The following is an 11,972-nucleotide window of genomic DNA, read 5'->3' as shown; positions in this document are numbered from 1 at the left end:
ATTGTTCATTACAATTTATATAAAAGTAGTATTAGTATATTATAATTAAGATACCTACTTGATTATTAAAATTAACAAATTTAATGAAGTTGGATTTTTTTTTAATGACTAGAATGAAAATACAATAAATATTCAATTAAACTACTTCTTTAATTCAAAAGGTATTACATTTTGTTATTGTTAGATACAATACTAATTTCTTTTTTAACACTTTGCATTTTGGCGTGTCTTCAGTAATTGACAACCGTCTTCTCTTCGGCGTGTTGCACTGGTATGCTAATGCTGGCGGCTCCACGAGCTCTTCAAGTTCGCAGTCGCGAAGCCGTTTATTTTTGTACACCTTTTTCGGTGTCAGTACTTTAAAAGTACCTGATGAACCTAAAACGAAAAATAGTATGTATTAAATAATGTCGTGAATCTTATCTTCTTATCGTGGGTGGAATACCAGCCTCATCAACCCTAGTGTCAAGATATGATTGAGTCGCCAAAGGCTCCAAAAGATGAATGTAAAGCAAAGTTGTTGGAGATAACAATACCTAACATAAAGGAAGAAAAGGGCAATTATAACATTCATTAAAGTAGGTAGGTAACTAACGTATTAACGTAGCCATTTTATAAATATTAAAATGTGTATGATATATAACACTGCCCGATCCTGATGCCCGAGCCCGCGATCTCGACGCATCGCGTTTGGGTAGTTTAATAACCGCTATAATATATACCTATAAGCCCTGTAAGCGCGGTGCACTGTTTTGTACAAGATTGTAAACAACTACGTCTCAATTCCGTGTGTCGAGCAACTATAGACTTTATGTCATTATAAAGATAAGATCCATTCTAGCTTGTTGCGTTGCGCGAGGTCACGTGTTATTACGATTGTAGGTAAGTAGGTAGGCAGGTACCTACCTACTGGCTGAGTCGCGCAAACGCAAATGATAGGTACGTACGATGCGATGCGATGCGTAGTAGGTACCTAGGTATGTAGGTAAATCTGCCTGTATGATTGTTACCCCTTCAGGCTTTAACAACTGGTTACGTTATGGTAGGTTACATTACCTACCCATCTACGACAATCGCCGTCTGCGTAAAGTTGAAAGCGAAAAGCTACTTTTCTACCTATAGCTACCTAACTTACCTAGGTAGATACTTACCTATTAAGGTATTATAAACTGCTTATATACGTCCCACTGCTGGGCACAGGCCTCCCCTCAATCAACCGGAGGGGGTATGGAGCATATTCCACCACGTTGCTCCACTGCGGGTTGGTGGAGGTGTTTTTACGGCTAATAGCCGGGACCAACGGCTTAACGTGCCTTCCGAAGCACGGAATCATCTTACTTTTTCGGACAATCAGGTGATTCAAGCCTGAAAAGTCCTTACCAAACAAAGGACAGTCTCACAAAGTGATTTCGACAATGTCCCCATCGGGAATCGAACCCGGACCTCCAGATCTTGAGCCTATCGCTCTAACCACTAGACCACGGAGGCTGTCAATTTGTCATTAAGGTATTAAGTAGGTATTATAGATAGTAGGTAGGTATCTTGGTATAGGTACAATAAAGTAATATTTTACGTCTTTAATTATTTTAAACCCTACAATTTATGTTAATACGGCTTTATTATAGTTTAGTTACTGAAAATGGTTCGGAATCGAGACGTCTATAGGCACCTATCGAACCTATCTATCATCACAGCCCGGACACTTCATACAAACAACCTATCCCCTACTTTAAACATTTAACTAGGTAGGTAGGTACCTACATTAACTTGTCTACATCTAAGTAGTAGGTAAGTTGTAATTAGCTAGGTACCTAACATTTCAAAAAACTCAAGGTCGGTAGGTATCATTCATGTAGGTAATAACTCACTATCACTATACTAAAACCCAATATTATGTAGATATTCAAGCAATAGGTAGGTACCTAACCTACAATAAAAATTTGATTGTATTTGTATTAATTCAGTGGTAGGTAAGTACCTACCTACCCAATTGTAGGTAATAACTTGACAAATTAATTGTGCTTACCTGGTGAGGAAGTGCTTGAGCGATTTTGAACGTCTTGAGTCTGATATGGTTCTGGAACTGCACTTCTCTGGAGTCTTTTTCTATGACCAGTCTCATTTCGTACATACTTGATATTGAAATGGTCAATGCATAAATACCTTGACCGCAAATTTTCTGCAGGCAAGTGGGCAATGTTCATATTACCTACAAGAAAAGAATATAATTTTCAATAAAACATAAATAGCCTATAGATGTTCCACTGCTGGATCGTCTCTACCCTCAAATAACAGGAGGTAATCGTTTTGGTGGTAGCCCGGACCAACTATATAATTTCTGAAGCAAAGCTTACTCTTACTCTTTTGGACAATTAAGTGACTTAGTCCGCAATGTCATAACTAAACAAAGATTAATGGTTGGATCATGGTAGTGGTTCCCTGGAAGAAATTGCTTAAACAGGCCTCCCATGTGTACTGTAGTAGGTATGTTGCATAAATTTTTGTATGTTCTAACTATTTGTGATCATTAAAAATATTTGATTTGTGATGAATAATCTCACAAAGTAATTTTGATAATATCAGAAACAGTACCCGGACCTCCAGATCATAAGCCTAATGTTCTAATCAATAATACACAGAGGCAGAATCTACTAAAACAGCAACTTTTGACATGTCTTATTAAGTTCTTGTAGGTACCTACCTATACATAATGTATGTATAGATTGTTACCTGCTGAAAGGTGGTCAGGTGTGAGCGAGACCAAGATACTAGGTATACCTCATTTGGGTTCCTGGCTTCTGTACATAGTCCCGATGTGTGAAATTGGTACAAAACTGTAGGTTTGGTAGATAGTAGTTTATCTTAGGTATCTATTAAGACTGTATAAGAAGAAATAAATTAATGTTTTATTTTTATTTATTTTCATCTTAAATTAAAAGTAAATGTGTAAGTAGATATCTGGGGGGCCAAAATGGCTACATCAAAGCAATTCATCTAAGAAAGCAATATTGCTATTTGACATTTGTTTGCATCGCACACTTACTTTTATATGCACAAATGTGAAACTTCAATATTGCTTTCTTAGATGAATTGCTTCGATGTGGCTATTTTAACCGCCCTGGTCTATAAAATGTTCAATAAAACAGTCCAAAATTCAGCAATAATTATGTACTTGATTGACTTTTTTTAACTTTTGTCCCTTTTATTCCACAGTTCACTTGGAAATATAAATCCATCGCATACAGTATTGGTATATAGTAGGTACTTTACAAGTTTTTGACTATTCCAGTGCTTTAGTAGTTATAGCAATTGGTTCAGAATCTGGAGGCCCTGAGTTCCCAGTAAGAATATGTTAAAAATCACTAATTATGATTTTCAAGTTTGATTAGTATATCTATATGCCATGCTAAATTACCCAATTGTACAAAAGTTAATTTAATAATTCCAAATTGACATTGAGCACAATACCTAATTATATTATGTTCTTCAGACAGAAAAAACTGTTCTACTACTCTAAACTGTTGATCTCAGCTTGAGTTTAAGTATTACATTAATTATGGTAAACTAAATGATAAATGGTGACAAATGATAAACCGATTAGGTACCAAAATAATAGTCTAGCAAGTAGGGGGAGTGGCAATAACTTTCCCACCATGTTAATTAGGTATTTCTTTTTATTTTATTCCAGTTTTGATTGTCATTGATTCTATCAAATTGTTTGTTTGATAACTTTTTGCAGTTTAATATTAAAAATAAATAAAAGTAAACATTTAACTACTTACCGCAATTCTCAAGCCATACTTTTAGGCGGTTGACGTCATCCCACGGAAAACGGAACATTGACTTCTGTTCCGAAGAATTTGTACAATTATAATAAGAACAATTGTGTGCAGTCATTTTTTATAACCACTGTTCCTGTGCCGCTACGTGAAAGCAGGTTTCATGAAGCCAAATCAAAGTCCGATTTCAGTCCAGGGTCAGTTTGTAAACCACAATACACAAAACGTAGAAGGCGCGTTCGACTCGTAATTCAAACGAAAACAAACATTTTCAAACATAGGTAGGTTACTAACCTACTTACGTTATTTGAAAGTTGCGTTTTTTTTTGTTCTCAAATTTAGTTTTAAATGATATTTATAGGTGGTTATATTTTTTTTTTAAATTTGATATTGTATCTCCTATAATTTATGAGAATTACAACTAAACATTTAATTAATTCAATAAAATGTATTTTGCAAATAAACACAAACTTTTAAAAACGTAATATTTTATTATCTGTGGCAAAGCTAGATCGATGTTGCAATAATTAACGATAGATGGCGCAACTTTAAGCGAGCTTCTTACACATAATTATAGATGGCGTTAATAAAAACAAGAACGTTCAACCCCTCAACAAGCTCCATACTCGACGTAGTTCCGACGTAAATCCGCTAGAGTAACCACTAAATTTAAAAATATAAAAATCTCCATTAAATGCCAATATCTTTGATTAACTTTTGGTTGGAGTATAACTTTTAAATTATAAAACATAATTTTAGTGCCTATTTATCGATTATTGGCTTTTAAAGAAACTTTAATTACAAATCGGTACTATTAGCGTCATCTATTGAAATTTTTTTGAACAATGTTTCCTAATGTTCGCGATGAGAACCCATGCGCTGACGTTTAAACGATATGGTCAGTTGAAGTTGGCCATTTCATGAAATACGACCATTTCATGAAATGGTCGATCATTTCATGAAATGGTCAATTCTATGATCTGGCCACGACATACGTATACATAAACTTTTTTATTATTATTTATGTACTCGTGACCGTACATAATTATTCAAAAACGTGATCACACGAAAACCATTAATCAAGAATTGAACTGTATTTTTTTACAGACAATCCGACATCGAGTAAGAAAATCAAGAAGTTCCCCTGCACGTTTTGTCCGAAGACATTTTCTTACAACGGCTCTTTAGAACTTCATATGAAGATACATAGCGGAGAAAAGACGTACCGTTGCCTGCTCTGTGACACCAGGTACGGACTCAACAGGGACTTAACCAAACACATAAGCGAATGCCACAATGAAAGCGGGAAATTCCCATGCAAGTTATGCACTGAAGTCTTCGATAAACCGAATAAATTAAAAACTCATCTAAACGGCCACTCCGATCAGAAGTTCCGGTGCAGTTTCTGTGAGAAGGAGTTTCAACGGAAGAAAGGCCTGAAAGAACATTTAAAAGTGCATTCCGGTGAGAAGAAATATACATGTGACATTTGTAACAAGTCGTTTGGTCACAATCAGACATTGAAGTCACATATTTTGACCCACACCGGGGAACGGCCTTATGTATGTGATGTATGTGGCAGACGGTTTCCACAACGGACCCATCTCAAAAGACACATTTTCATAATACATGCTGGAATTAAACCGTACTCCTGCAACATATGCAGCAAACAGTTTTCAAGTAAAAGTTACTTAGCAATCCATGAAAGAGTTCACACCGGAGAGAAACCGTTCTCATGTGACGTTTGCAAGAAGAACTTCACAGCGTACACAACTTTGAAGGTCCACATGAGAGTTCATACAGGATTTAAACCGTACTCATGCAGCTTTTGCTCAAGACAGTTCGCTCAAATGGCAAGTTTCAAGTTGCATGAACGGACCCACACCGGTGCTAAGCCGTACTCCTGTGAAGTTTGCCAGAAACGTTTCTCGGACAACGGGTATTTAAAAATCCATAAAAGGATACATACAGATGAGAAGCCCTATTTATGTGAAGTGTGTAAACGGTCGTTTAGGGAGACGGGGCAGTTGAAGAGACATATGCAAATACACACCGGGATCAAACCTTATACATGCAAAATATGTAACAAGCAAATAGGTAACCTATCTAAACATATGAAAGTACATTCCGAAGAGAGACCATATAACTGTAATGTCTGTCACAAGCAGTTTTCAATCAACGGTAACTTAAAATTGCATATGCGAATACACTCCGGTGAAAGATCAGTTACATGTGACCAATGTAACGGTCATTTCAGTCAGAATAGTGGATTAAAAAAGCATAGGTGTGGGCAGGGTAAGAACGAATGAAATGACAATGGCCCTGATTCCTGCAGACACCTCCTAATTTTACTTTAAGTTATACCCGTCATTTTCTTATCCGCCGAAAAGGAAAGGGACGGATGATTGACAGCTCTTAATTATAGGAAGAATGAGTAAATGGATGAATAACCCGGGCGAATTAAAAAGGTATCTCGCTGGTATGCAAACCGTTTGACGTGTGCTGTTAACTTAATTTTATCGGATTATTAGCCAATGCAAAATGTTTAAAGGGTTGTTTTAGACTTGTGCTTAAAATTTACGTGTGTTCCATAAATTTTATGCTTGTCGATTACCCGTTCTTTTCCTTTTCGGCGGATAAGAAAATGACAGGTATAACTTAAAATAAAATTCGATGGTGTCTACAGGAATTAGCAGCGGTATAACACTTTGATATTGCAGTTAAATGCTGCGTAAAGGGTTGTAGTGTAAAAATATAACCAAAACAATAAATATGTTGGTTTACTCAAATAGTATGGCGAACTGTCAAAATTTCAACAATAACTCAACAGTAGCGACACCTGATGGGAGAAATAGGCAGGTTTTATCCTCATTAGGTACCTAATAGGTAATTCTTCAAATTCGTTTGATCTTTGCTTGACTGTCAAATACATACAGGATGTTAGTGACATCGTAACGAATACTGAGGGGGATGATTCAAACCATGATTCTGAGTTGATATCGAGTGGAATTTCCTGTTGGAAAATTTATTATTTCTTTTTTATTTTGGTGCAATAAAGTGTATTTGTATTGTATTATTTTTTTGTTTATTAAATTATTTTCAGTTCCATATTTTGCGACGCAAAATTCCACTTGATATCAACTGAGAATCATGTCCTGAATCATACCTAAGTTTTCATTACGATGTCACTAACACCTGTATAAAAATGTTTACCGCTATTTATTGTTAAGGCGGTAATTGTAATTAATTTATTAAAAAGGCATTATATATAACTATTTAATTTAACAATTAATTATGTAAAAAGAATATTAATGTAATAATTTTGATATATGTTTCACAGATAAATAATATATTTTTAATATACAAAGAAGTGATTTAACTACGTTGGTGTTTTATTGCGTCATTGTATAAAATGATAAAGGTGTTCTATGGTGGACAAGACGAAAAATAACATTAAGACTATGGCTGCACGGCTTTGCCTTACCCCAAGGGGATAACAAGTTTAAAAAAAAAGTGTTATGGGGAAATCTACCTTCTATATAGGTCCCGGCAAACTTCTTGAGCATCGACCTTGACTGCGCACAACTGAATTTTAGATCTCTTTGGTGGTGCGGTACGGGGCGCGGGGGCGGGTGAATCCCGCATCGACCGGCTATTGGTAGATCAGTCAATACTTCCCCAGCGCACTCTGTCTTCGTCCCTTTGACTCCCGAATACACTTGCGTGCAGTGAAACTGTCACGTTTTTGTTATTGCTCTTTTGATAGTTTTTTTTTGTTATTGCTCATTCGTTTAAGTTTAAGAATTAGTTACTAGCACGATGTCTGTGTCTACAGATCCAAAACCTAGCACTAGCTCTGGTATTGCTGGTTTCAACCTCATGGAAGGAATATCATACTTACCTGACGATTAGTTTTTTTTTAAATATAATAATATATATAAGTTTTAATAAAATATAATAATATAAGTTTAGTTTTATTTACATAATTAAATAATATAATAATTGTTTTTTTTTTAATGAAGTTAAGAAAATAATCAAAAGTTCATGTTTTTGCACGGAAGTGTACGCGCGCAAACTTTCCCCCACTACGACACTCGATGCTCAAGAAGTTTGCCGGGAGTTATACGGTGCTTTTAATACGAAAGAGATAGATATATATATTTTAGCGATTTTGGAAATAATTGGGTCGTGTATTAGGTTCAAGATAAATTATGAAATTCTGATTACTAAAATTAAAGACACATCTAAAACTAAAAAAAACCATAACTTTTTCTATTTAAGTAATTTATTTATGAATTTTAAACCAGAAAAACGTAATAAGTCCGACATTTTATAACGTTTTTCTATGACGTCACAGTGTGCTTTTTCAAACAGATTCCATAGTAATTTTGTGTTTTGACGTTTAGTAAAAAGTACTGTGGACGACAGGTCGACATGGCAATTCTCTAGTGACGTGACGTTTTCAATATCGACCTATTTTTATTATGTATGTAACAAAATGTGAATAAAATAATACCACGTTTTCATTTAAGTTAATATTTATTCATCTGAATCATCTAACGTATCGCTACAAAAACTTAAAGAATCTTCGTCACTGGTATCTCCGACTTTTATAATAAAATCTTCCATTTCATTTTCCATTGCCATGTCTTTTTCCCAATATTCATTTTCAAGGTTCTGGACATGTTTTTCGAAATTGCTCCAGTTGTCTGTCGTGACTGACAAAATTGCATTCGTTGTTATCTCTTTAAGCTTTGTCAAACACAAATCGCTCTTGAACACGCGACGAAGATGCAACCGTAGCCATTTTTAAAACACAATAGTAATAAATTATGTGAGCGAGATTATAATCGATAAACGCGTCGATACGTACTCGTGCGACACTAAGACTAAGACGCCGCGGGGACTGTGCGGGTGTGCGGGGCGACCCCGCCTCCGCGGCTCACCTCATGCCCCGATTGCCATGGCGACCTGTCGTCAACATTAACTGATTTGACTAGTTGGAAACTAGCCTATTAAAAAAAAGTTTGAAAGAAGGCAAAAATCCTTATAATTCTTAAATTAATTTACAGAATAACAAATAAGGTAACCAAGAAATATAATTTACAGCACTAATTAACCCTTTCACGGACAGACCATGGGACATTGATGATTCATGATAGGTAGACCTTGGAATCGGAACGTCCGTAGACGTTCTGTCCTTGAAAGTGTTAACAAGTAACGCTAAAGCAGTGAACGTCCATTCGGCTCCATAGCCGTGACCAAAGTGAGAGAGAAAGTGAGTGTACACTGTCTGTTGAAGGAGACCCGGTGAGCGACTCCAGCCGGGCGGCAGGAGAAAAATTGCTGCTTAGCAATAAGGCCGCCAGATTGTACTGCATCTATCATCCATTTGTGTAAATTTGTTTTATTATGTTGTGTGCTTATTAATAAAGTATATTTGATTTGATTTGAGATTTGTTTGAGGTGTGGGCCGGCGAACACGAGGGCTCGGACGTTACATTAATTTGTTTATTTTCTATAGTAAATACGTTTAAACTTTCGTCGTAATTCTGTTCAGTTTTCGGTATTAATTTGTGTTTTTTCTCTTTGTGACGCCTCAGGGCATCTGGTCTAGTGTAGGCTTTAGTGCACTGGTCGCAGGGGTGCGCGCGGTGGCCTAAATGTTCATTTCTTATGTGCCTGTTTAGCGAGCTGGTCGAAGGATATGACCTCTTGCATTGTTGACACATATGCGGCCTTTCAAAATGCCTCTGCTTATGTTTCTCCAAATCATGAACGTTTTGTTTACACAAGTCACACTTCACTTTAACCCTCAAACCTTTAGTAGGGTCGTGTACTCTTTTGACGTGACGTCCTAAGGCAGCCTTTTGAACAAAACCAGCTTGACACACTTCGCAATGGAACCGTTTGATACCGCTGTGCTGAATTATATGTCTGTTCAAAGAATACTTGCAAGAGAAATCCTTTGGGCATAAGTGGCATTTGTAAGGGAGGAAACCAGAGTGTTTCATGACGTGAGCTTTGAATCTGCCCCTGATATGGAAAGTGGCAGGGCAGACCATACATTTGTAGATTCTTTTGTGAGACGCGTTGTTTTCGTGCATCATTTTATGTCTTCTTAATGTGTTCTCGTATAGAAACTTCTTGGGACACTTGTCGCAGACCAACGGGTATTCGCCTGTGTGGCTGGCGACGTGTACTTTCAACGATTTGTTAGTGCTGTAAGCTTTCTCACACACATTGCAGCGGAACCTGCGAATTTTCTCATGTACTGTCATTACGTGGATTCTCAGGTTGGCGCTGTCTCCTACTTGAAGACCGCAGATGTCGCAAACGAAAGCTTTCGAAGTCCCACTATGCCATCTGAGGTGACGTCGCAAACTTGATTTGTTGTAGAAATCTTTCTTGCATAAATCGCAGATGAACCGTTCCTTTTTGGTGTGTTGTGTATTCTCGTGGCATGAAAGACTGGGTTTTGAAGTGAAACGCATATCGCAATAATTACATTTCCACTTGTGTTTGTCTATGGTCGCGGACAGTTTCAAATGTTTCTTCAAACTGTATTTGTTACCGAATGTCTTGGTGCAGTGGTCACATTTGATTCGCAAGTTTAAGTGACTTTCTTTGGCGTGTTGTTTTAAATCTTCAGTGCTACTGTAAGTGCCTCCGCAGAGTTTGCATGAGTATGTGACACCTTTCTCAGTCTTCAATTGCACTTCTAAGTATGCCGTCTTCTGCTTCTTCGAAGAATTCGCTGAAACAGAAGAAGGTGTTACAAATACAAAACTCACCTGGGAGGCAGCGGCGTAGCGTGCGTGTCGGCCGCCCGGGGCGGAAGACAATTTTGCCGCCCTTTTATTTAGATATTTCAATTTACAAATTACCACAGATTTTTTGTTTTAAATTGAACGTTTATATACGTTACGTTCGTTTATTAAAATATGCCATATTAAATGTATATTTTTCAATCTTTCTGAGAGATTTTCTTAATATTTTTTTCCGTAAGAACCTTGTACAGATTATTAGTAAACTACAAAAAAAAAAATCAGCCAAATCGGTCAAGCCGTTTTTATGTTATGTCGTGACAACGGAAGACGGGTTTCATTTTTATGTATATTATTATATTATAGATTGGGAAATTTTGCCGCCCCCTAAAAAGTGCCGCCCGGGGCGGGCCGCCCCTGCCCACACTACGCTACGCCGCTGCTGGCAGGGTCCACTTAACACCAGCGTCGTGGTTCACGCCGCTGAGTGAGGCCATTTTTGTCATCCACCACCACATAAACATCCTATATACGTCCCACTGCTGGGCACAGGCCTCCCCTCAATCAACCGGAGGGTGTATCCACCACGCTGCTCCAATGCGGGTTGGTGGAGGTGTTTTTACGGCTAATAGCCGGGACCAACGGCTTAACGTGCCCTCCGAAGCACGGAATCATCTTACTTTTTCGGACAATCAGGTGATTCAAGCCTGAAAAGTCCTTACCAAACAAAGGACAATCTCACAAAGTGATTTCGACAATGTCCCCATCGGGAATCGAACCCGAACCTCCAGATCGTGAGCCTTACGCTCAAGCCACTAGACCACGGAGGCTGTTCATCCACCACCACCTTATGGTAATTTCGACGAACATTCGTTTTGCTTTTTTATAAAGAGGGATTTCCCAGGCTACGTTCACCAAAAACAGTACAGACTTAACGTGATAACTACCTATTTTTTCATTGCTCGGGTATTGATCAAATTGGAGATGTCCTTAGAACCGATCTACTCCGAACCGGCGTGCGTGTATGAAACGACTGACGAATGCGGAGGAAGCAAGAGAAGTGTGTCAGGTCGAAGCAAATGGAATTCCATAGTCTCTGCTTATCCCGGTGGGAAATTGGTGTGAGTTTATATACAGGGTGGCCCAGAAGTTTTAACAACTGTAACAATTTTGGTCGAATTCTCACTTTGACTTACGATAACTTTTTTTTTATCTTTGATTTCACTTTGATTTATCTTTGATTGAGCGGTACACAGACTTAGGCATAGCTGTGAAGTAAAATAAAATAATTATTAAGAAAGGGATAGCGACAAAATGATTATTTCTGAAGTGAGGTAGAAAATCTAGAAAAAGGTACAAAATGGGTCATATCTCCTAAACCGTAAATAATTGCTGAACATACATGGGGGTGTTTCTGGTAGCTAAT

At 37.4% G+C, this 11,972-nt stretch overlaps 3 protein-coding genes across 5 annotated transcripts in view; 1 reads left to right on the top strand and 2 right to left on the bottom strand.

The window, feature by feature from the left end:
- LOC126379174 (gastrula zinc finger protein XlCGF57.1-like) overlaps positions 1 to 7,161 on the top strand; it is a 39,198-nt gene extending 32,037 nt beyond the window's left edge. The window contains exon 6 of the mRNA XM_050027841.1: positions 4,887 to 7,161. Coding sequence (XP_049883798.1) covers positions 4,887 to 6,088 — 1,202 coding nt within the window. The 3' untranslated portion in view covers positions 6,089 to 7,161. The remainder of the gene's footprint in view (positions 1 to 4,886) is intronic.
- On the bottom strand, positions 130 to 4,071 carry LOC126379272 (uncharacterized). Its single transcript, XM_050027979.1, has 3 exons — positions 3,783 to 4,071; positions 2,027 to 2,209; positions 130 to 378 (listed from the first exon to the last, which is right to left on the bottom strand). Exons 1-3 carry the CDS (start codon positions 3,895 to 3,897, stop codon positions 155 to 157), a joined length of 522 nt encoding a protein of 173 aa, XP_049883936.1. The 5' UTR covers positions 3,898 to 4,071; the 3' UTR covers positions 130 to 154.
- Positions 7,162 to 9,116: 1,955 nt separating the features above from the next.
- The window catches only part of LOC126379162 (zinc finger protein ZFP2-like), a 127,884-nt gene continuing 125,028 nt past the window's right edge, over positions 9,117 to 11,972 (bottom strand). For all 3 annotated transcript variants that reach the window (XM_050027819.1, XM_050027817.1, XM_050027818.1), the window contains exon 7: positions 9,117 to 10,536. In XM_050027819.1, coding sequence (XP_049883776.1) covers positions 9,206 to 10,536 — 1,331 coding nt within the window. In that variant the 3' untranslated portion in view covers positions 9,117 to 9,205. The remainder of the gene's footprint in view (positions 10,537 to 11,972) is intronic.

This window comes from Pectinophora gossypiella, chromosome 28 (assembly GCF_024362695.1).
Source record: "Pectinophora gossypiella chromosome 28, ilPecGoss1.1, whole genome shotgun sequence".
Taxonomy (NCBI): domain Eukaryota; kingdom Metazoa; phylum Arthropoda; class Insecta; order Lepidoptera; family Gelechiidae; genus Pectinophora; species Pectinophora gossypiella.
Note: the sequence above shows the minus strand (reverse complement) of the source record. Positions and strands in the feature narration are given on the sequence as shown.

Bases quoted from the DNA above. Each gene is read 5' to 3' on its own strand.
- LOC126379272 (XM_050027979.1), bottom strand. From the start codon at position 3,897: ATGACTGCACACAATTGTTCTTATTATAATTGTACAAATTCTTCGGAA. The intron at 2,210-3,782 runs GTAAGTAGTTAA...CTTTTCTTGTAG, and splicing joins AGTATGGCTTGAGAATTGCG to GTAATATGAACATTGCCCAC. The intron at 379-2,026 runs GTAAGCACAATT...TTTTCGTTTTAG, and splicing joins CTCAAGCACTTCCTCACCAG to GTTCATCAGGTACTTTTAAA.